General features: G+C 38.1%; 1 protein-coding gene across 1 annotated transcript; it reads right to left on the reverse strand.

Moving 5' to 3' along the window:
* Window positions 1–10: 10 nt before the first annotated feature.
* On the reverse strand, window positions 11–18,207 carry lpcat1 (lysophosphatidylcholine acyltransferase 1). The gene is made up of 14 exons (XM_015388901.1): window positions 18,133–18,207; window positions 14,443–14,582; window positions 14,145–14,359; window positions 12,936–13,048; window positions 12,748–12,808; window positions 7,276–7,334; window positions 6,619–6,653; window positions 5,246–5,300; window positions 5,043–5,125; window positions 4,791–4,916; window positions 2,808–2,961; window positions 2,278–2,376; window positions 2,040–2,181; window positions 11–1,131 (listed from the first exon to the last, which is right to left on the reverse strand). Exons 1-14 carry the CDS (start codon window positions 18,205–18,207, stop codon window positions 998–1,000), a joined length of 1,491 nt encoding a protein of 496 aa, XP_015244387.1. The 3' UTR covers window positions 11–997.
* Between the last annotated feature and the right edge of the window lie 6,919 nt (window positions 18,208–25,126).

Genomic DNA, 25,126 nt, shown 5'->3' on the forward strand with positions numbered 1-25,126 from the left:
GTGAATGAGTGAAAGCAAAGCTCCACCTGGTGGTCAAAAAGCAGAAATTTACGTTGCTCAAAATCAGAGAATTACAACTGTATTATTATAAAAGCGGCAACATCTGATATACGTGTGACTGATTCCTACTAAAACAGAGCAGGATAGATATTTTTTGAGTTTGTTTTTAACACAAACCTTTTAAGAAAGAACAAAGTAGGGAAGCAACAATAAAAAAAGATGTTCAATTTCTTTTAAAAGAAAAAAATCAATTATATTACATAATGATTCTACACTTATTGCCAAGGTATTAAACAAAAAGAGCTGCTTAGAAAAAACACCAAAACAAGAGAAACAATAATATGAACTTGTAATGTAATTTTTGACCACAGAAACAAAATATTTGATCAACAGTCAGATTAATGCATCTTTGGTCTCTTGTTTACTTTCAATTATTAGCTATATTATATACATCTTCCATACTATTACCAACAAGAGCAATTTAAAAAGCAATTATAAAGAAAAAAATGCTCTTTTTTTAAGTTTATAGTCTGTCATTGCATAACAGATTTCCATTTTAAGCTGGTTTTCATATAGCACACTTCTTCTTTTTCCATTCATTGCATACAACAGTTAATAAGCAAGTAGTCACTTTTCCGAACCTGAAAATGTTCTTTGTTTATATTTGAAAGTAAAGATGTCTAAATGCTGGTATCTGCTATACCTGAGAGCTTTCAACTAAGACAAAAGTATAAATCGGCTGACCTCCCATGTATCTGAACTTTTAGAATAAGACATAAATTACTCATTTATATTTTTAAAAAAGGATTCTTTACATCAAAGTAGGTTCTAAAATAAAAGGCAAAGAAAAGCCAATGAAGAGTTGGAGGATAGACAACCTCTTTAAAGATTGACTCTTCCATTCCCTACACTGTGAGGCACAGAGGTGGCAGAAGATTTACAACATTCAGATATAAACATGGAACCAAACACACACACAAAAAAAAGAGTGCATCTTTCAGTCATCTTTGTTTAAGCTCTGGCCATTGCAGCTTTTGAGTCGCCCAATGCAGCCGCTGCCTGGATGATCCTTAAAACTGAGGAACTCCACAGAGAAGTCCGGATGCCGCTTTATGAGACACTGAAGCTCATCTAGGACATAAGAAATGATTCAAATTATTTTCAAACACCAAAGAAAAAGATAAAAACTAAAACAACACATTTGATTAATTCCTAAAGTAAAGAAATCCTTTTCAGTCCAACAGATTGCAATCTAAAGTGTCCATCCCTCTGTCTAAACAAATCTGTAATCTTTTGGATTGTATAACATAAATTGGATGGTAATTTATTTAAGGATTTGACAGTTTGTCTGTAAAGCAGGCGGTGAATATAAAATCCCAGGCAGATGGCATTCGTTTTTTCACACCATAGCCAAGAAGAAATCAAAAGCTATGTAGGCAGCCCAGATGTATAAGCAGGGGACATGTTCAGAGAAACCATCAGTTAAAACTCACTCGGTTTCATCCACCTGTAAATACTATGCATGCAGTTGTAGTGCAAATAGATCCATACCTCTAAAGGTGTTTATGCCTCTTACTTTTTGATATTGCAGCCAAAATGTCTGTTTTATTGGGATTTTATGAAAGAAGAGAATAAAAAAACGGAAAATTATACATGGTTTAAAAGGAAAAAGCAGCCCAAGCTGAGCAAGACTGGATAAAAGCATCTGACCATCTACTCCCGATATACGCTGCTGGGTTCAGGTCTATTCTTACACATGGATATTTAGGGCTGGAATCTTACAGGAAGATAAAATGGTGTCTTCTGAACGCTAACAGGTTTTGTTACCGGATTCCCTGCTGAAAAGCATAATACTGCCACCACCATGCTTTACAATGCAGATCATTGCATGTTTTCCAACACAAACAGATTTGTACACTCAGGAAAAAAATCTTCAGTTTTTAATTTGACATGGAGGTAATTATTCATAATATAAAAAAAAAAAAAAAGACTTTTGCAAGGCCTTACAAAGCAAGTTATCCAGAAAATCTGAGCTTTACCATAAGTGATCTTTCTAGTGTTGGCTGCTTGAAGTTCAAGAAACAGAGGACTGAGATCAACATCTTTTACTCCCAACATTATCTCCAAGATGACAGCCAGATCCTCCGCTTCGATTTCCCCGCTGTCCTCAGCCTCATACATCTACAAACAGAAATGTTTAAACACAGACATCAAAACGAAGAAGAAAACTAAAAACACTAATAAGGTCAAACTAAGGCTGTTTTTGGAAGTCCTCACCTTGAAGGCCAGTTTTAATGTGTCCAGAGGTTTATGAGGCCACTGTACCGTACAGAGAGCAGTGATATAACGTCTGACGTCTATCTTCCCATCACCAGTCTGGCATAAAGGGCAAATTTAGTGAACAAAGAACAGGAAGCAGTCTCATGCTTATCTGCACCAGTTTGACTGGTGCTTTAATTCATTATTATGCATCTACATTTTTTATTTCTTTTTCTGTAATGCTCCTGGCCTGCATAGAGTTATCATATTCTCCCTTTGCATGCACAGCACAGATTTTCCATTAGTACCAGTCCAAAAACATAACTGGTTGGTTGTCTGTCCTGTCTCTGCCTCTTGCTTAACAACTGTTGGACCAGACCAGATATTTAAGAAATAATTTTAAATAAAGACGCCTGTTTTTGTATGAGAAACACAAAAGTGTTTTTTTTTTTTTTTGGCCCTTAGCTAATATACAGCTTGAATATTCTAAAGAGAAATAATTCCTGAAAATTAGAAGCTGTCAAGGTGTCTCTGTTCCTGATTCCTACCTGATCAAAGAGTTTGTGCACTTCTCTGAGCATGTCTGTTACTGGGAGGTTAAGAAATTGAGCAAAGTCCTCCAGTCCCAGTTCATCCCCTTGCAGCTTCGTGGCTCTCCTGGCCTCCTCTTCAAGCAGGCCATCTCTGGTCCTTGTTTTTAACCTGCCATGATAAAAGCACAAGTGAAAGTTTAAAAAAAACTGGTAGGATAGTTAGTTAGTAGATAGTTAGTAAAATAAAACTAAGACAAAAATCTAACTCTCAAAATTGGCATAGAGACATGATTATATTTATGGACCATTTTTATTAATGTTACTTCCCTGCATGTTGTCTTAAATGTAAAAACTACTAACAGACTGATACACCTGCTTTATTATCACCATAACTGTCAAACTGTAATATTTTTGATAAATGTTTGCGATAAACACAATATTTCAGAGAGTAGAACTTCACTGTGAAGGGATGCGTTGAATGCAGCAAACATTTGGAAGAAGTTGCTTTGGCCTAATTGGACCCAATCCAGACTGCATGCTCTATAATCAAAACACCATAAGATCATCCCTGCATAACACCCTGAGCAGGCCAGTATGAAACAAGGGGGTGGCAGTATTATGCTGTGGGCATGCTTTCTTTTGTTTCACATTAGCATTCACTGGAAGCAGTCCTGCAAAGCAAACCACACTGGAAACCATTATTCTATTATTTCAAAGTTAGATCATTTTATCCTGGACATTACACAGTATGATTCAGTCCAACTATTTATTTTTATCATTTAAGGAAAGAAAACCTCTGTTTTTTGTTATGTATTTTGATTCTAAATCCAAACCTAAATGTATGAATATTTTTGATATGAAACAAAATGATCATCAAAAAGCTGTAATATTAACAAATGTCTAATAACTAAGTAGAAATACTTAGTTAGCGTATTTAAGTAGCTTTTTTCTCCTCTATCTGTTCTTTGTTTTGCTGAGGACTTTTACTTTTGTGCCCTCCATTTGAATACAAACATTTTTACTTTATACTTCTTGATTTCTGCAAACCTACTTCTCTACACATATTTATATCGACCTTATGTAACACCGGCAACAAAACCGAGAGAAATTTAAAAGAATTTAAGAGAGTGAGAGGAATCAGTCCAGTTCGATCAAGTTTACAGAAAACCACTGACAGACACATGGTCGAAGACAAAGAGGCGTCGCAGATGATGGATCAGATGCTGAGAACCAAGACATTGGTCACTTATTAGATGGGAAATTAATCATAATAAAACATGTTGATTATGATTCAAGTTCTGTCTTGATTTTGTTTTTCAACTCTTATTGTTGAAACTAGAGCTATGAAAAGGATTCAACCACTTATGCAGAACATTTGTTAAGTTCATCCTAAATTATTCTAAATATAGCACAAAATGCCTATTTAGAACTGCATTAACTAAATCATTAATTTTATGTTTTCTACCAACACAGTGAGAAAATGAATAATGATGAACCTGGTCTCTGTGTGTAGAACTGTTTTTAAAGACCAATTTTAAAAAGACGTGGGGTAGAAATCTAATTTTACTTTTGTACTTAAATATATTGTAGAACTTGTACTTTTAAAATTTTACTAAAAAATTAAAAAAGTTTAGCAGGTCCTTTCAACCACACCTTTTTTTCTCCACACAGGTATCTGTTTGAATTTTTATCAGCTAAAGTATATGATTACTTTTGACACTTCTACATACAGGAATTGAGTTTACGAAATGGTGAAAACTGTACAAAATCCATAAGTTCAACCTCAGCTACACTCCAGCATCATATTTATACATTCATAATCCTGCAATTTTAGCTGACAAAAAAAGTAAAATGTTGATTTCTTTTAAAATGATTTAATATTGCTCTATCAGGGTGTGTTTATGTCCTTCCACCAGCAGGGGTCAGTGTTCATATACTTTGAGCCTACATCCTCTCACCACCCTGTTCAACAAGTCCAACTGCTCTCCCTTTACTTACCCCAGACGACACACAAGCTGGTTGAAGTGCAGCAGGCTGCTGCAGTCGTGTATTCTCAGCGGGCCACGTGACAGGATGATCTCCCGGTCATCGAAGGACAGGTCTGTGAGGGGCACCTCCAACGCCCTTCCAGAACAGAGAGGACATTTCAACAGAAATGATAAAAGGTCTGTTAGTTTTAAACCATCAAATTAAACAAGTGGAGATGATGTGTTCCCTGCTACTCGTGCAAACACATCCACTCACACTCACTTGGCCATGAGCCTCCTGACGTTGCTGGCAAACAGAGCAGGGTTTTCTCTCTCCATCACTGATGGATAATAGATGGGTAAATACTATAGACACAGAGAGAGAGGATTTCAAACACAGTAACAGGCATGCCTATCGAGCTGATCCAGTTTATTTATGGAATATAAATGCTACGGAGAAAACTCTCAGACTTTATAACCGCTCACCTCAATCTCTACAGAGTTATGAGGCTGACACAGAGTGAGCCATAAAATCTTCAACCTAAAGAAAAAACATAAAAAATAAAACTAATTCTGCAGTTTTTGTTTTCATTTTGATAATAAAAAAAACAGATTACTGGTGCCAAAATTCTCCAACCCCTTTAATTCCATATTACTACTACAAAACGAAGTGTATTTTATGAAGGATTTTGATCTGAAGAGCATTATTGATAAAGCAGAAAAAGAGACGCAACTTATTCTCCTAAATAAAATTTATCGCAGCCATAACAAGTAACATAAATGACAAATGTAAGCCAGGCTGTGTGACCTTAAATGCCAATATTAATGCAGCTGTCCTTTTAAAGGCCTTATTAGAGAACCAAGACCAGGTAACACAGCAGACAGGCCAGGCAAATAATGATGGCTGAGAATATAAAACATTATTCTGAGCATCTAGAAGATCTTGTTTTGTGCATCCTCTGAAAATTAAGAGAGTATAGTCCAGCTTAAAATGAACCAAAATGGCCGACCACCTAAAGACTTCAGAGTCAGAAAAGGAGTTCTAAAAGATTAATAAGAAGGAAGCTATGAAAGATGAATTACATCATCCCCTCTGTTAAACATGACGGTGGTCAAATCATGATGTGGGAATGCTCTTCTACAGGAGAGCTAAAAACTAGGAGTCCAATGGATTAAATTCAAATCCCCCAAGTTGGTCCTGGAGGTTTCCCCCTTCTTCTGCACAGCTGGTTTTCATTGACTGCTGATTAACTGGCTTTTGCTGAACTGCAATCATCATAATCAGCTGTGCCAAAGCAGGGAAACCTATAAAACCTGCAGGAAAGCGGCCCTCAAGGACCGACTCTGGGGATGCCTAGATTAAATGTCTGGTTGAAGGTAAACACAGAGCAATCCTGGAGGCAAACCAGTTAGCGACTGTAAAAAGACATTAGACTGCTGAGAATTCCAGCAGAACCAGAGCTACAATGGTCTGGTTTAGAACAAAGCTTTTTCTTTATGTTAGAAAGTCCAAGTCATACAAGTCATATTCCAGACTTGAAATAAGATGAGAATCTTTCAGAATACCTGACAATGAACAAATAAGGACTTTCTAACTGATCTTTAAAGCTGGTAGATCTACCGTAGAAGATTCAGAGTGGCCGGACAGAGAGATGAGCCACACTATTCAGATTTTCTTAGATAAAAAACAAACAAACATGAATTATCTTACCACCTCAAATTAATGTTAGTCTACTACAAAAAAAAAAAAATCCCGATATAATAAGCTAAAGGTTGTGGTGAACAAAGTCAAGGGTTGTGTAACTAATGACAGTGTGTGTGTGCATGACACGCCGCATCATGCACAGAAAGACACTCACGCTCCAGGGCCGCGCCATGTCCATGAAAAAGTGTCCTGCAGAGACGGAAAAACTCAGTTACGACAAACACAAATGGCTGATGTTGCTGATTGAAACTGAAATAACATAATCTGAGTCCAAATAATGCTCCTGCTGAATGTACAATTAATATACTCATATAAGTAGGAAACGGTTTGTGAAATTCACTAAGCAAATGAACGCACAGGGAAGTGGTTTGGTTTGACTCATTGAACTGATGGCAGCTGTCAGTAAACTGTGGAACGACTAAAGGGAGAAGTTGAAAGAAAGGCTTTCTAGGGAAACACATGCAAAACCAGGTAATAAGAGCTGCATTATTTATGAGAGCGTGTGGAACAGTGCTCTGTGTGTGCGTGTGGGAGGGTGAGACCTGTCCATGCACGCTTGTGAGCGTGCGTGCTAACGTGTGTGCATGACGAGAGACAAACGGGTGAAATATCATCCCGCTGGAACACGTAGTCAATCGACACGAGAGGGAAACGCACCCTGATGAGAACAGCAGCAACCATTACATCAGCGGCGGTTCGCCGTGCACACCCGTTAGCACAAAGCGCGGAGTCCAGATCAGACAGGGATACAGGTATGAAAGCCGCCATATAAAGGGATGAAAGAAGAGTCTCTGCACAATGAGACGCTTACCAGTTTGTTTAGGTATCGTAGAACCACTGGTTGCACTGGGAGTCCTGGGATGAAAGCACCTTTTAAACATAGAAATATAAGGAAGGAAATTAGAGTGAGAACAAAAACCAATCCTCTGTCTGTGTGTCATTTAGTGACAATAACACTGCATGTTATAGTGGCAGACAGCTTCCCTATTGGAGCTCTAATGTATCATGATGATGACAGACAAGCTGAAAAGCTACATGCAGTATTAATGGCTTCAGGAAAGTGCTTTTCAGGCTTTAGTGTTCCCTTTGAAGGCTTCGTAATGTCAATATAAACTGTGAAAAAAAGGCTCAGTGTATAACTTAATTGCAGGTCTTTCACAGCTGATCCGATATTTCACAAACCTGCTTCTCTACAGGTTTGTGGTGAACCTGTAGAGTTCTTTTTTTACATTTTGTTTAACATCCTTTCATGAAACAAGACTGAAGATATTACATGATGATACAATGTGAATTACTTTGCAATTAAGATTACATAAATAAAAAAATAACTCAACATGAAGCAATAAATATCATTAATCAATGTTTTTGATAATTAACAGTGGAATTAAAGCATATATGCCCATTTATTTATTACAATAGTACTATTTGATTTGACTTGATCTCTTTTGCAGACAGATCATTGCAATGGTGCAAGGAGGGAACGGAGCCGATTGTTTTGCACATGTTCCACCACTCTCAGTTAAAGCAAGATACATTTTTCTGGTTGAAAAAAATGAACATAATATGAGAAAAAAAACAAAAGTGCATACAGCATCAACATTTGATTAGCAAAAAAAAAAAAAACTGCAATAACAGAGATAAAGAGAAAAGGAATCGTTAAAAAAATAAAAAAGGAAATGAGAAAATTATATTAAGAATTACGACAAAAGAATATAATGCATGAAGGAATTAATATATATACAAAGGGAAATTCGTGAGGAGATAAAATGTATTATTAGCTGCTTTTTGAAAACTGTATAGGAAGATATGGATCATAATGAAGGAGGTCATCCATTCCAAATCATTGGACCTTTATAAGGAAATATACTGATGGTGCAATGTGCAGGAAAAAGGTAAATATAAAGTAGTGTTATCAGAGCAGTGGCGGCTGGTCCATAGGGGGTGCTCGGAGGCTGCCCTCCCTAGATATGGAGGGGAAAAGTCATAATATATATAGATAATAAAAGTATTATCAATGTCAGTTTTACTTAATAGTATGTGGCTACATGTAATATGAATTATTAAAAAAACACATCTACCAATTGACTCTCATTCAACAGTGCATTTCCACCAACAGAACATATCATTTCTCTTCTTGGGCGCTCATTCAAAGTGCCCTGAAATGTAGGAAAATAACCAATTGTATAATGTTGCTATGGAAAATTAATAAACATTTGGCCAATCAGCATCGGCAGAATTAATGGCTTTGGGACTCCTGGAATTTATTTATTTATTTATTTAGTATACTTAGTATACATTTGATTGGTTTTTGGTATATGTCTACTTTGAATTTATAGCACCCCCATGGAGAAAACTCCACCAGCCGCAACTGTGTAAGAGTGTACACTACTGTTCAAAAGTTTGAGGTCACCCAAACAATTTTGTGTTTCCTGAAAAGTCACACTTATTCACCACCATACGTTGTGAAATAAATAGAAAATAGAGTCAAGAAATTGACAAGGTTAGAAATAATGATTTGTATTTGAAATAAGATTTTTTTTTACATCAAACTTTGCTTTCACCAAAGAATCCTCCATTTGCAGCAATTACAGCATTGCAGACCTTTGTCATTCTAGCTGTTAATTTGTTGAGGTAATCTGGAGAAATTGCACCCCATGCTTCCAAGAGCAGCTCCCACAAGTTGGATTGGTTGGATGGGCACTTCTTGCGTATCATACGGATAAGCTGCTCCTGCAACAGCTCAATGGGATTCAGATCTGGTGACTGCGCTGGTCACTCCATTACCCATAGTATACCAGCTGCCTGCTTCTGCTCTAAATAGTTCTTGCACGATTTGGAGGTGTGTTTAGGGTTGTTGTCCTGTTGTAGGAAGAAATTGGCTCCAATCAAGCGCTGTCCACTGGGTATGGCATGGTGTTGCAAATTGTAGTGATAGCCTTCATTATTCAGAATCCCTTTTATGCTGTACAAATCTCCAACCTTACCAGCACCAAAGCATCCCCAGACCATCACATTACTTCCACCATGCTTAACAGATGGCGTCAGGCATTCTTCCAGCATCTTTTCATTTGTTCTGCGTCTCACAAACGTTCTTCTTTGTGATCCAAACACCTCAAACTTGGATTCATCCATCCACTTTTTTCCGGTCTTCCTCTGTCCAATGTCTGTGTTCTTTTGCCCATATTAATCTTTTTCCTTTATTGGCCAGTCTCAGATATGGCTTTTTCTTTGCCACTCTGCCCTGAAGCTCAGAATCCTGCAGCCGCCTCTTCACTGTAGATGTTGACACTGCTGTTTTGCGGGTACTATTTAATGAAGATGCCAGTTGGGGACCTGTGAGGCGTCCGTTTCTCAAACTAGACACTCTAAAGTACTTATCTTCTTGCTCAGTTGTGCAACGCGGCCTCCTACTTCTTTTTCTACTCTGGTTAGAGCCTGTTTGTGCTGTCCTCTGAAGGGAGTAGTACACACCGTTGTAGGAAATCTTCAATTTGCCTTCATTTCTAAGAACAAGAATAGACTGTCAAGTTTCAGATGAAAGTTCTCTTTTTCTGGCCATTTTGAGCGTTTAATTGACCCCACAAATGTGATGCTACAGAAACTCAATCTGCTCAAAGGAAGGTCAGTTTTGTAGCTTTTGTAACGAGCTAAACTGTTTTCAGATGTGTGAACATGATTGCACAAGGGTTTTCTAATCATCAATTAGCCTTCTGAGCCAATGAGCAAACACATTGTACCATTAGAACACTGGAGTGATAGTTGCTGGAAATGGGCCTCTATACACCTATGTAGATATTGCACCCAAAACCAGATATTTGCAGCTAGAATAGTCATTTTCCACATTAGCAATGTATAGAGTGTATTTCTTTAAGGTTTAGACCAGTTTAAGGTTATCTTCATTGAAAAGTACAGTGCTTTTCCTTCAAAAATAAGGACATTTCAATGTGACCCCAAACTTTTGAACGGTAGTGTATATTATGAGTAAAAGTACTTAGATGAACTTAACCAGTTCATCTTGGGTATAAAAGAGACATCAAAGTTAAGTGGGAAGGAATGGGGGTAGAAATCATTGATTTATCCAGAGCTGAATGACAGTGCATAAAGTGTGACAAAGCTCTGTGTCATTGTAATCCGACTAATGACAGGAAAGGAGAGGAGGAGGAAGGGCAAGGATGGAGGACAAATGGAAGACACCAAAAACTGGTTTAAATCAGGAAGGACAACATTGAATTGTTAGCTCAAAGGAGGCAAAACTGCCTTTATAAATACAGACTCTCAGATCCTGGCAAAGCTGAAGCACTGCACAGAGAGACATAACTGGAGGAGACGTGTCCAGAGAGGACTGGCAGCACACAGCAGAAAGATCAGGTTGGCTTTAACAGACAGACAAACACAACCAGAGCAGCACCGACCCACAGGGCTTACTGGGAACGACTGCATTAACAGACTGGAAAAAGGGGGATTAGAATGAGCTGGCATCAGACAATAGCTGACCACGTAACCTCCCCACCCACACGGATGTTAGCAGAAAAACATGTCTAAAATAAAATAGAAGGGGTTAAACTTGTGTATAAGCAGACATTAAAGCTGGGAGTCAGAGCCAGTCAAGAAAAACAAAGTAGAAGTCCAAGCACTGAATTAAATAGCCACACAGAGGCTGTGTTAACATGCAGATACACCGTTGCCTGTTTTACAGTAGTTGTCACAGTAAACCCATCACCTATTACTCTGGATGGAAATGTACATTTCTAACAAGAGAACAGATCTCAGACTTATTTTTGCATTTTACTCCACTTTGTAATTAGTTAAAACCCCTCTCACACCTTGACGATTTAGACCAGCATATGCACATACTAAAAATCTAGCAAAAGCGCTGGCATACGTTGGATAAGTTATGGGTCTGTTTTGTAGTTTTGAGTACGCTGAAGCATGCTGGCACGTCAACATACAGCAAGTACTTTGAGAAATGAGCATGCTCAAAATTTCTAAAAGCCTCTGCTCATACGTGGGGCTTAAGGTACAGGGAAGTCATCTGATCGTTGACATACGTTAAGTGTAAGTCACTCATAAGTTGTGGTATCTACCTCATCCAAAACCTATGAGTAACTTGTGCATAAGCGTAACTTATAAAGAACTTATCTGAACGTATTTGACGTGTTCTAGATGAACGATGAACGTTTTTCTAACTTACGGCTACTGTATAATGGGGTATTGGCAACATTCTGGTATAAAAGAGTTCAAAGGAGGAAACCGTCAGTTCTCCTCCAAACTGCATCATAGGGTGAGGCAGAAGGTGAGTGTGATGCATCCTCCCTGCGTTCACGCCCATGCCCAGCAAACTTTCTAGCAGACATAATAATGAATATGCTGCGACTGCAAACCTTCTTTCTTTCTTTTTATTTATTTATTTAGTCCTTTTTTGCTTTTTGGCAGGCAGTAAACTGCGGCTAGGTTAAAACGGTGATCAAAGGAATCTTTTTATACAGGCCGGGCACCTCCAGGCGCATTGCTGCCCCCTCAGGACACTGGCTTGTGATATTAATAAGCATTACGCTGCCGTGCATCAAGCATAAGTTAGGCTGTCATTGGACATATGCTCTGGACCCGTTATGAAAATCTATGTATACGCCTACAATTAAAAAAATGCATAGAAATTTAAACGTATGCCACCATTTTAGGTGTTTCTGGGACTTCAGGGATATGCTGTATAAATCGTCAAGGTGCGACAGGGGCTTAAGAAAGGTTCCCCCAATAAAACTTATCCTGTTGTATTGTTGAATAAAAGTGTTTTCAGTCGTGCTTTCAGCTGAAAATGGAATAAAAACCAAGGAAGCTTACAAGAAACCTTTGATCCCTGTTACACAGATAAAAGTTACTGATATTTAATAAGAAACTGTCGCAAACTTCCACCAATGAAGAGTAAGAAATAAAAATCTCAAACATTTTCTCTTATTAAACTGACTGACTAGCAAATTACAATCATATTGGTAATCTAAACTTACTTCTGTGAGGATCTTTAGTCTGTACCTATTATGGTTCTTCAAAGAACCCTATGATAAATGGTTCTTCGTAGAAAAAGGTTTCCCTATGGCATCACTGTGAAGAACCACCTATGGTTCTATCTAAAACTTTATTTTTAAGGTTGTAATAAGAAAAAAATGTCTTTTTTAACTCAGTGTATGTGAATATTGTTTTCATTTGCTTTAACATTTCAAAAAAAAAAAAAAAATCAGTAATTTAGTTTCCTAATCGTGTTATAGCAGGTAAGGGACAGAACACATACCAGGTTTGAATAAGATGAGACCTGACCTGTTGGTGCACGTCCCCTCAGGGAATATCATGATCTAGAAAAAGGAATTTCAATAAATGTAATACCCATATAAATACAAGAGGAACAAATAAAAACATTTAGTTTCTTTGACTGGGTTTGAATCAGATAAGTTTGGAAATGACAGAAAGTGAATACAACACCTGGGGCCACTTCCCTCCAGACTGAGCTCTTCGTTTGATTTCCTCCACAGTTTTTCTTCGGGAGTGCTGATCTGACCGGAACACAAACACGGGCCTGATGTAGCTGATCAGAGCTGAGGGAGACGGGGATGATGAAGAGGAGGATTTTAGAAAACAAAATAAGAAAAAAAATAAATAAATTACTGAAAAAGAAAGAATTTGATTTAATATTTAAGTCAAAGTGTGTTTTTCTCTGGGGTTAGATTTTCACTTGCAGAATGATTTCCAAACTAACAATTAAACCACAATAACTTTAAAATAACTTATTTTCCATCCAACTTATTCACTCTCTCTGTTTTTTATAAACAAGGTTGTTAACTAAAACTAACGAAAGGATTACCACTATAATTAATAAATATTTGACTTAACTGAAATAAAAACTAAATCTTACAAAAATTCCAAAATAACTGAAACTGTAATAAATAATGGTAGTCCGTCCGCCCATCCATCCATCCATCCATCCATCCATCCATCCATCCATCCATCCATCCATCCATCCATCCATCCATTATACTGCATTAATATGAGGTCTAGTTTCTGTTACCTGTTTTAGCTTTTTTTTTCCGCTGTATCGTATAAGAGGTTTTCATACATTACATCTATGTCTAAAATTATAGCTACAACTAATAAAAAGAACTGAAACTAAGCATTTCCAAACAAAAAATGAAAACTAAACTAAGCAAGCTAACAAATACTAAAAAGAAATTCCAACTAAAATAGAATTAAAAATCAGAAGTCAAAACTAAATAAAAACTACTTAAACCTTTGTCATTTTTGACTGAATCAAATTGTCTTCTTAAAGCAATACATCTAAATCCCATTTTTGTTTAAGCTTTTCCTTTAAGCTTTATGTGAATGGCCCTATGCCACACAGATGTGAAAATATTGAAACAGTCAAATGTGCATCAAAATCTAGACAACTCTACATCTCTTAGATACCACCTTTAATAGATGTTGCACTTGTTTAAGCAAAGTACTTTGCTATATTCTCAAAGATATCTGGAAGCATCTTGAATTGGACCATTTTTATTTATTGGTGACCTACCTAACCTAGCAGATCTAAAGTTTAGAGGCTATTTTCTCTCTTTAAAATTATCATTTCTGAATCAACAATATTTCAATCAAAACACTAATCGCCTCTTTACTTTCCTGGAAAGATCAATGACTTACTGCCCCAGACTGGTATGCTCCTGCTCTCCAGCTTGGTTACGATAGAGCACATGGTCATGGTGACTGGGATTGCGTCAAAATAAGAGGAGTGTGGGGCCACGGTGAGGATGGGAACATCAGAGGGCGGAGCCCGCTCCCCTTTCACCTTGATCCAGTGGAAACCACCACAGAACCACATGGCTCGCATGATGACCCGAAGACAAAGATCTATAAATCTGATAAAACGCATATTTAAAGAATCATTTTGGTTAACAAGCCTATAAAATGTTTCCTATGGAACACCTCGCCCCCAACACACCTCCTCCACCATGACTGTGGATCAGGGATCAGCTCAGAACGTCCCAGAGAGGCGGTGAAGGCAAAGGGCCAGGCCACCAACATGAAGAAAGAGACGAGCAGCAGCCGCACTGGAAAAACTGTAACTGACATGAGGCCAATCTGGAGACACAGAGAGAAAAGATACAGAAACATAATTGGTCACACACACTGCAAATTACCTCATTACCATTAGTAAGTGTCAATCAGTAAATTTCTCCACTGTGAGATCAATAAAGTCAATCAATCAAGTCCTTTACCAATTGTTCAAATCTTTAATTATTTTTTTTTAATTCTTGTAAAAATACATAAACTTAGAACTTAGGTGTATTTTATTAAGAACTAATTGACTTATCACTGATTGATTGACAAACACAAAGTAGCACCTTATTATAAAACCAGAGGAAAACAAAGTTCTGGCAATTTTTGAGAAATAAAATAGACACGAAAGAGTCCTTATTTTGTAGAATTCTTTTTTTTATTATTATAATTACACCGTCACAAGTACAGAGCAATGAAATTAACTCTCTGCATTTAACCCATCTCCTTGGGGAGCAGTGGGCTGCCATTGTGCAGCACCCGGGGAGCAGTGTGGGGGGTTAAGGGTCTTTGCTCAGGGACCCAGAGTGTCAGTCCAAAGGAGTGGGGCTCCAACTCAGAACCTCTGGATTCCAAGCGCAAAGCCCTAACAACTAGGCCACCACTCCCCTACAATGAGTATGCCCAAACCAGTTTTGAATATCCTGACCAAAAACTTTGTTTACTAAATTAGATAAAGCTCAGAAAAGCATCTCTGAAGCCGTTTTCAAGTTTATTTCCCATACACTCTAAACTGGGTTTGGCTCTAGACTTTAAATGGGGTGACTAGACATTAATCCAAATATTTCCTTTGTAGATTTCATCCCTGTTTACCCAATACTTACTACCATCCTTCTTCATATCAACTCTGACCTACTCTCCTGTCCGAACTTGAAGAAAAAAAAAAAATCTCCACTGCACGATTTTATCACCACTATAGTTATCGAGGTTATAGTGTGTAAATAAACTATTTGTTAATTATTGTGAGCTTTTCTTTTTGGCCTGAATACTTTTGGCAAAGCACAGTAATTAGCTCAGAATAAATGGTAGAAATGTTCCTTCAAAACAGGAAAATATGACTTTGTATCCTGGAAGGTAAAGAGGAGGAAACAGATTCCATCTGATCCTTCAGGAAGGAACAGAACCCATCCATCAACAGTCCTCCGTTAGCAACACTCCAAGCATGAAGAATTTGAAGTCCAACAAAAACATGGTTAACCCTAGTAATGGATACTTTAGACCATCTTTGCTCACAAAATATGAAAGAAATTCAAAATTGATATCTATTTGTTCAGCTTAATCCTTTGCAGGTCCATTATTTAAGATGTTTAGAGGAAGTTACTGCTGCTGTACACTCTGAAAGAATTCAACAGAGGAAAATTATTTTTTTTCTCAACCTGAAGCAACTAGAGTAAATTATTAGTCTTTGACAGCACAATTGGGTGCCTAGATATGAGTTCTGTTACAGCAAGTTTACTTTCTTTTGCCAAATCACAGCTTTAATGCAATTTAAGGTTAATAATGCTTTGCTGCGCTGGGCGCCGATTCACACTGGTGCTAAAGTGTATGACGTTTACGACTTGGATAACAGTCCTGATCAGCCATTAAAAAAAAGTTTGCGTTTACTTTCTATGTTAAAGAAAATACCTTGTTTTTAGGAGAGGTCCTCACTTGTGGTTTATTCTTTCAAAGCATTAACTTTTGTATTTTTATAAAAAGCATTTCAAAGTCAGTGGCTCTCCCAGGGTAAAAAAAAAGAACTGCTATGACAAAACATCTAAAAAAAAAACTGGGGACATGTCACCCAAAGAATTTAATTAAAATCTGTAAACTTGGTCAAGAAACTTCACCGGCATTACTTTCTGATGGTGGTGAGATGATACCCTCTGATGCCCGATGGCACCTGCATACAGCTTCTGTCATTGTGCCCCAGGCCAGCGGTGGCTGCAGTCCAGCTTGCCACAATCAGTGTGTGAATGTGTGAGTAAATGGATCAATGACTGATTTTAGACCACGAAGACTGATGTTTAATTTAAGTGGAGAAAGTGTGTTGGTATAATATTTTTGTTGGATGAGGTGAAGATGGTTTACGTCTCAATCCAGTCCCTCTTTTTTAATCATGATAATGTCAGTAGTGTTGACAGGGGGAAAAAATGTACAGTGTATGCCCGGCTTAAGACAGGGCGCCTCAGGTTAGGTTTCATCGCATTCTGTATACAGCAGTAGTTAAGGAAAATGTGATGAGGAAAACAGAGCAGCAATGATGGTAGATATTCCAGTGCCTTCCCCAGAAAATGTAAAAAGCTTTCTGTCTGCTTCTCCAGAAGCTCAATCTATCTTATCACATGTTCATGGCAATGAAGATGGATTTTCTTTAATACTAAAAGCCTTTTTTAATGTTAACTAAGGAGTAACTGCAGAGGAAAACATTTGACTGAGCTGTCATTCATTTTCTCCTTTGGTGTAAAAGGACAGACATAGTGCCATGAATATACTAACAGGGTTACATGGTCCCAGCTTGCTGAGTGACATCCATAGCTTCCTCCAGCTGACTGCCCACTCTCATTTCAATCTTCTTATCTTACACTCCGATTGCTCTCTTCCCGACTTTACATCTCTAAGCAATGTCAGATCCCAAGAGCGTTTCTCTTCTAAAACATCAACCTATCAATCCCTCACCCCTGTCTCCATCTTCATTTATCATTCTGCTCTCCTCCTACTTTTTAATGACGCGCTTGTCGTCACTGCCCCTGGGATTTGTATCTAAGCTCCTCTTCCTTCCTTTGCCATCTTTCCATTCTCTGTGATGCATGTCTAGATCCGGAGGACCCAGGTGCAGGCTTCAGGGCTGTATTAATAAATAAACAACACTGCGTTGATTTATGAAGCTAGAAAACACTCTTCCAAACCCTCCACCCCCCGCTTCCTATTGTTGGGTGTCACAGTCTGAGCTTAAGAAATCCATCTATGACGATGTGCTTTCTTTGGGGGTGGTAATAGAATCAGCAAGGGCGGAGCATTGAATCCACGTGTTTAAGAGAATTATCAAAAGCCTAATTTGTAATTTGCAATGAAAATGCATTTCAGTGCTTTTAGCTTTATAAAATCAGAACTTAAGCTTTAGCTAATTCAATCATTATGACTAGTTTTCTGTTTAATGTTGCAAATCATTCTGCATGTTTCTAAGCCAAAACAAGGCTTTGTTTTGGTCCACTCTATAAAGCCTCGAACTCAACGCTATTTCTGTCATTTTGAATTAAAAAAGCTTCCCAGATAGAAAGCGATGTCTTCAATGTCTTCAATTGAAATGTCTTCAAATTTGACTATGACCTGGATAACTGAGAATCTTTACCAGCACAATGTTGCAAATCCCAGTAGTGAAGTGTCCAGTCTGGAGAGAGATCCAATCCTCGTTTTTACCTCCAGTTATTCCTTTTCAGTAACACTTTTACTCATACTTGTCATCTTTCGCTTACCCTATAGACGTAGCGTCAACAGTATCAGCAAACACTCACAGATTTCCCTCCTCCCAGACACCTGCACCTCTGCTGGGGGAAGACTGAGGCATTCCAAGGTCAACTGAGAGACAAAGTACCCCCAGCATGCCCGGGGCCATCCCTTGGGACTCGTCCCCATGGGACGTGCCTGGAAAACCTCCCACAAGAGGCATCCAGGGGGTATCTAAAAAAGATGTCCACCTTAGCTGACTCCTATCAAAGTTGAGGAAAACTTCTTTATTCCGAGCACCTTCCAGATGAAGAAGCTCCTCTCCATCTCTATGGGAGTGCCCAGCCACCCCGCGGAGAAAGCCACTTTCAGCCTCTTTCAGCCTGCATGCGGTGGTTCCTGAAACAGCTGCAGTCCACAATCCTGATACTCCTTTTGAGTCTTAATGAGCTTTGATTCCCCACCCAATGGGTCACCATTGACCAATTATGTTTATGTGCCTTTTCTTCTGTATTTGCTATTTATTTTTTAAGACTAAACTCTATAGATCACCATATATTTTTAATAATATATAAATAGCCTGAAACAAAGTAAACTGAAAAAGAATTGGCATAATGCCGCTGTTTACTTTGCCGTTAACACCAGAAGCCGTTGCTTTTACCTTCTCATTTTCGATAATCTACAGGAAGAGAAGCCCTTAAGGAGCTCCCACTGCAGGACATGGACATAATAGCTCTGTCAAACATCCCAAGTTCTGTGTTTGAGAGCAGAATTTTTAGTGCAGCAATTTAATCCAGCGGAAGTGGCTTGTACAGTAACTGGCAAAAGCCTGCAGAGCCAGTTAACTTTTCCACATTTTAATCACAAATTCCGATCATTTAGTTTGGGTTTTGTGTAACAGAGGAACACATCCAGCACATAACGGTGAAGTGAGCTAATAATTATATGTAGTTCTGAACGGGTAACTAAAAGGTGTGCCAATTATTTGTGTTCTGCTCCAAAAAGTCAAAACTATAAAGAACCAACCTTCACTGAAGACAGTGCAAGTCTTTGGGGGTAAATCCCCGTATCTTTTTTGTCAAATGCTCAAACTGATTAAGAGTAAATCAAGAATATCTATTAACATGACAAGAAAAATATCTAAATCTATTTTCTTTCCCAACAGCATTATGATGCCACCGGAATACTTTTCCCCCAAAACATAATTCTCTACTTGAGATCCACAAATACAAATTTTTCAAGGCGAATGCAGATACTGATTACGTTACATCAGTCAAACCAATCCCGTCTATGTGCTGCCGATATTTGTAATGTATTTTATTTCATAAAAAACATGAACTACCGTAATTTTCGGACTATAAGCCGTGACATTTTCCCCATTTTTCAACCTTGCGGCTTATATAACCATGCAGATTATCTATGGACTTTTACAGCTAATGGAAACTAGGGTAATACCTAAATCTATGGATTTTACCATCCACCATGTTGATGTCACATTTTCTTTCAACACACAAGTATGGTAGCCACGCACGCGGGAATACGGAGGTCCTCCGGAAGCAGACTTCTACCACGAGTGGCACGAAACAGAACGACAGCGAGAAAGACGGACATTGTGAGCGCAAGACAGTTTTGTGTGAAACCCTCATTATGGAAAACAAACGTACCGGTAGAGATAATAAATAGGAGCTTCCCCAAACAGTTGCCTCTTTCCCGACAATCTTCTCTGTGCACGAACCATATGGTAATTAAACATAAAAACCTTATTTATAGTCCGGTGCGGCTTGTATATGTACAAATCATGCAATTTAGCTTATATTCAGGTGCGGCTAATAGTCCGAAAATTACGGTAATCAACCTAAACCTTACAGACGGATAGCAAATGGAGGGAGGGGCAATGCGTGCGTCTGTCATGAACAAAGGCATGGCTGCTAAATGCACTGATAAAAAGGGGCCAGTGCAGATAAAAGAACTATAACATTGTCCAAAATGAACAGCTGGTCAATAGGGGTAAGAATGTGCATGGGTGTTGAGCAGAGCATGTGAGCGGAGTGGAAGAAATACGGTAAAACGCAGAGCAGTTTTTAATTCAAAGGCTAGAGCGAGGATTTCGCTCTGCTCCAGTTTGCTTCGACCTTATTTAAATTCATGTTTGACTTAAAACATGAATGTAATGCCTATGCTGTAGTTTTTGCCAATAATCTGTTATAGTCTATGTTTCAATTTTACCATGGAATCGCTGAGATGAGGATTGCATCGTGTGATAAAATAGAAAAACATACACTAACTATACTTAACAATACAGAGTGGGTTTACATAAAGTGATTGTTGCGGTAAGAGCCGGTTTTTGAAAAACGCATACAAGCATTTTTACGCCATTATCTCATTTGCAATGGGATGCGAAGTTACCTTTTTTATTGTAGTCTAGTAAAATGAAATAATTAAAAAGGAACGCGAGGCAAAATGAATGGAGCGAAGTGTTACGTTCACAGCTGGTAAACAGTGGGATAATTTAACAGCCAGTTAAATAAGAGAATACATATGTATCAGTCACATTATTAACTGAAACGCTGTGTGTCCCAGGGCCCTGGCATAATTACATAAAGGAAATATGTGGAGCGATTTCGCCAGAGCGGCAGGAAAATTTAAGTGAACGTGGAGCGGATTATTTATATATATATATATATATATATATATATATATATATATATATATATAATGTATAGATAAAAAAGCAAGTGCTGTATATGTTTATCAGAAGATATTGATCATTTAGTTATTTTCGTATCCATGTTGTTTTGGGTTTTAGTCAGTCTACAACTTCCACTGTGACTGCCTCAACTACAGATGGTGCCAGAGTGGCGGTGTAGAGGTAGCCCATTTTCCCTTATTGTTTTAAGTAATTTTTTATATTTTTTTTTTATGTATACTAGGAACTGAAAGATCGATGTTATATCATGCAGACGAATATCACAATATATCGCAAAATCTATTTTCTTCCCCACCTCTACTGGTCAAAGCATTAGTTAACATGTATTTGTTTATAGGATTTTGGAGGGTTTGGGTTTGCAGAAGTTATACCTGATCATTGCTAATTGCAAATGACATACTTTAGCCACTAAAAATTTTAAATTTATTAATAATCAGCAAAAAAAGTGCATTTCTGATGCAAATTTGACTGCTCTTATTCAAATCAATGTAAAAGTAGTAATAATTAATATAAAGAACCCACATGTTTTACTAATGGCCAGCTTTTTGCACATGTTAGTGTTTCTGTTTAGCTCAAGTCTTGGTTTAGCTTGGAAGGCCCTAATGCTATCACCCTTATCTACTTCCACTAGTTCTCAATCAAGATTAAGTCCTGTTTCACCAAAACATTGATGTAACATCAAGTAAGGAACATTTAAGAGCACTTTAAAGAGAAACTAACATAGCCTTTAGAGTAGCTTTTTTTTGTAAGCTGATGAAGATGAACACACAGATTTTAACAGTAAAAAAAAGGTTAAAAATTCTTCTTTTTTATCCTCACCATCTTGTTTGTTTTTAAGCAGGCGGTGCATATGCATGTTTACATGCAACTCCACACATGTGGGCAAGTGGAAAAACAGCTCTACAATGCTTGTGGTGAACGGGTGTGAAGCAGACTTGTGCACACACAGGATCATGCTTGTTTGCTGACCTACTGCAGTCATCTAACATTCACAACTGTTAACAATCATCTCCTTCAAACAAAACTGGGGGAGAAATGGTTACAGCTTTCTGTAAGTTGACCTGTGGTAGCCAAAGCATAAAGCATGGTTATCTGCTCTCTCAGTAGAAGATCTGACTTTTACAGGCTCAGTTTTGCCAGCATAAAGGCTGCCTTACTGCACCTTTACACTTTTTGCTCTGACGGAAAGCAAACTGTTCTGACCTTGAGGAAACCAAACCATAGCTAAACCTGGGCATCATATCCTCACAATATGTCTGATGTGTTTTCATGTTTCTAAACCTTATTTCTTCTTTTCAAGTGGGGTGAACTATGATTGAGATTTGCATGCAAGTTGCTACAGTTCCTCTTTCAATAGAGGAGAAGTGCAACATTCATAATGTGTGTTCAGGGCATTGGCACACTGTCAACATACTGTCTATTAATCATGTGCATCTGACAGCCTGCTGCACCGATCATGAGGTGCTTTATCTACAATCTGCTGCTCCTGGTGGAGGTCCGCTGATTGGAACAAATGAATTGAGGATGTAGGGACAACTCTTCCTCATGCTAACACTCAAGTGTAAACACAACTGCACATGTGAGCGTGCAAGTAGGTACTGTTCAGGGGTGAACCTGATTGTCAATTATACTTGAATCTGGACTTTGATTGGGCCATTCTAAGAATGTAATCTATCCTGTGTAGCTCCAGCCCCGTTCAGATTCATTGTTTTTCTGGAAAGTGAGCCTCAGCTGCAGTCTCCGATTTTGCAGCCTTCAACGGGTTTTCGTCGAGAATTATTCTTAATTTAGCTATACGCCCTAATTTCACAGACTGAGCGGCTTCCCTGCCCCTGCTGACCATTAAAATAATCTGATCAGCATGATGCTGCCACAATCATTCTTCCCTGTGGTTGTGGTTTGTTATGCGATGTTGCTTTTCCATTAAAACCTGGTCATTTTCATCTGGGCCATGATGTCCTAATCATTATCGCTGCTGCATTACTTGGTCATAATTTTACTTTTTGTTTGACAACTTTATCTAACAAACCTTTGAAGTCATCAGAGAACAGATGGGTGGCCTCCACTTACCAAGCAGGTTGCTTTAAAATACAATTTGGCTTTATCTAGAGGTATCAAAGTAAGGAGATGCATATTACAGCAAATAGCCTGAATAACAATTCTTAATCTATGCAGAAAATCAAATTTTGCTCCATCAACAGGGGATGTAACATCAGAAGTAAGATCAAAAGTCTCTTTTTTATGCTTCTAATGCAGCTTTCACAGACTAAACATTTATAAAAAATCTGTTAGACTTATCTGATTCCAAATATAAATCTTTAACAGTAACCTGAAACTAATTCTATAAAAAAAAAGCCAAATGATTGTGTTCAAGTAAACCGAAACCAAAAAGAGGATCTTTATCATTTCAGAATCTCTCTAAAGAAAACCTGCGGACGCTCAAACTGTGGTGTAAGAAAGCTTTCAGCAATGAGTGGAAGAGGCTTCCGTTTCTACATTAAAGGGAATTCTATAGGGTATTTGGTACTGCCCCCAAGGTCTCTGAACAGGGTTTGTAACATTGGTTGGGCTGAAAATGGTATATTTGTTGTTCTATGAGCCCTAATGCCAGCCTGGTAAAAGCCCTAGAATTAAACAACAGGTTTTCTTCCTTTTATAGTATGCTGATAAATATTTAGAGGAGCTGTGCGCTGATTGGTTGGTTTACAGCGAAGCTGCTGAGCAAAGACGCATCACAGCAACAAGCACTCACTCACTGAAACATCAAACTGTTGATATGGTAGGGTGACCAGACGTCCTCTTTTTCTTGGACATGTCCTACTTTTTATACCTAAAAAAATGTCCGGGGGAATTTCAAAATCTTCCAGGATTTTGGTCGACTGCAGTGCAACAGAACCGAGCTGTGAGCTCCGGCGAACCCTGGCGAACGGGGGCAGGAAGCCAGCGGGGGATCCTGCTTTGAACTGTCCAAGATTTTGAAAGCTGTCTTCGGTAAAATGCTTAGAGAAAATTAACAGCTGAGCATCAAACTTTGCAGAGATCTTCAGATAGGCAAAAATAATCCATGCCTGTCAGGTCTTCGGATCCTTGGGAAGACTGTAAAAATGTTCCCCTTCCTCCTTGCAGCCTGGAGCACTACATTCAATGGAGAAACTGTCTGCTTTGTAATTCTTGTAGAAGTAAACCCAACTGTAGGCTAAACAGCTAAACTGATGCCTTAAATATACCTCTATTCATGTTCTTGGGCCAGTGAACCAGTGGGCTGGTCTGTATGTCAATTTCAGGGCGGGACAAAAGAACAGGCCAGAACCAAATAAGGCAACATCCCCAAATTGACGTCAACTTAGGGCTTTATTTGGATTCACCCGTTTTATGGTGGAAGTTTGAAATGGTGAGATTTGCAGAGAAAGGAGGTGTTGATGGTCCATTTCACCCACTCAACTATCGTTACTCATCTATGACAATGTAAACTTGATTTTGCATTCTTTGACCCCTTTAAACAACTATTCAATTATGCTAAGATTCATCTCTGGCATGGATACTTTTATGTGAAATTTAAACGGAGTCTTTTTACTTTGAGGAAAAACCTTTGCATACATTTATGTGGACCTTCTGAAATTTTCTAGAAAGACTTAGGATATGGTGCTATTCAGAGCACAAGGTCTCCTTAAAACATCTCCTGATAAAAGTTTGCCTAACATAGCTAAGAGCATGTGGATTTTCTCCCACTCACAGCAGGTGCTTGGTTAAAAATCAAATGCAAATTGATCATATATGCAAAGATAGGGAGTTGAGGTTCTATTATGGCCAGGTACCTTCATCCAGGAAGAAAGAAGTAGCTGGGATCGTGGCAGAAACGCGGGTTTCAGATAAAACCTAGAACTCATGCACATGTAGCAGCATGGTTAGGCTTTGGATGACCAACAACTGATACCACATCAGATAAAAGCATTAAGTGTTCAGTGGTAAACAATGTATACAGCTGTTAGGGTTCATATGCACTTTCCATTTCAAAACTCTACATTTCTCTAAACGCAAATTGTAGGATTTTCTAACATGTTTTTTAAAGGAATATCCTACAAAGTCATGCAAAGAAAGCTGAGATTATTAGCAGGATTTTTCACAAATCGTGAAAAAAAAAACTTGATGCTGAAGTTGGTTTCTGATTAACCAGCAAAAGGCTGTTTCATTGCTTTTACTCTGTCATCCATTATGTTAGAACTATAATGCTTAGATTCCTTAAATCAGCATTGAACATTTTCATCACAATTTGTGATTCAGTTCCAAATATAAATCATTTATTATTTTTTGAAACAATTTGGTGTTCTATCCAACTGGTCCTATAGTCACTCCATTACAGATTGAGTACAGTAACTAAAGTAATTTCTCCCTGGGATTATTAAAGGTACACTATGCAACCGGTGTTGATTTTCCA

Source organism: Cyprinodon variegatus, unplaced genomic scaffold, assembly GCF_000732505.1.
Source record: "Cyprinodon variegatus isolate N-32 unplaced genomic scaffold, C_variegatus-1.0 Scaffold441, whole genome shotgun sequence".
Classification (NCBI taxonomy): Eukaryota; Metazoa; Chordata; class Actinopteri; order Cyprinodontiformes; family Cyprinodontidae; genus Cyprinodon; species Cyprinodon variegatus.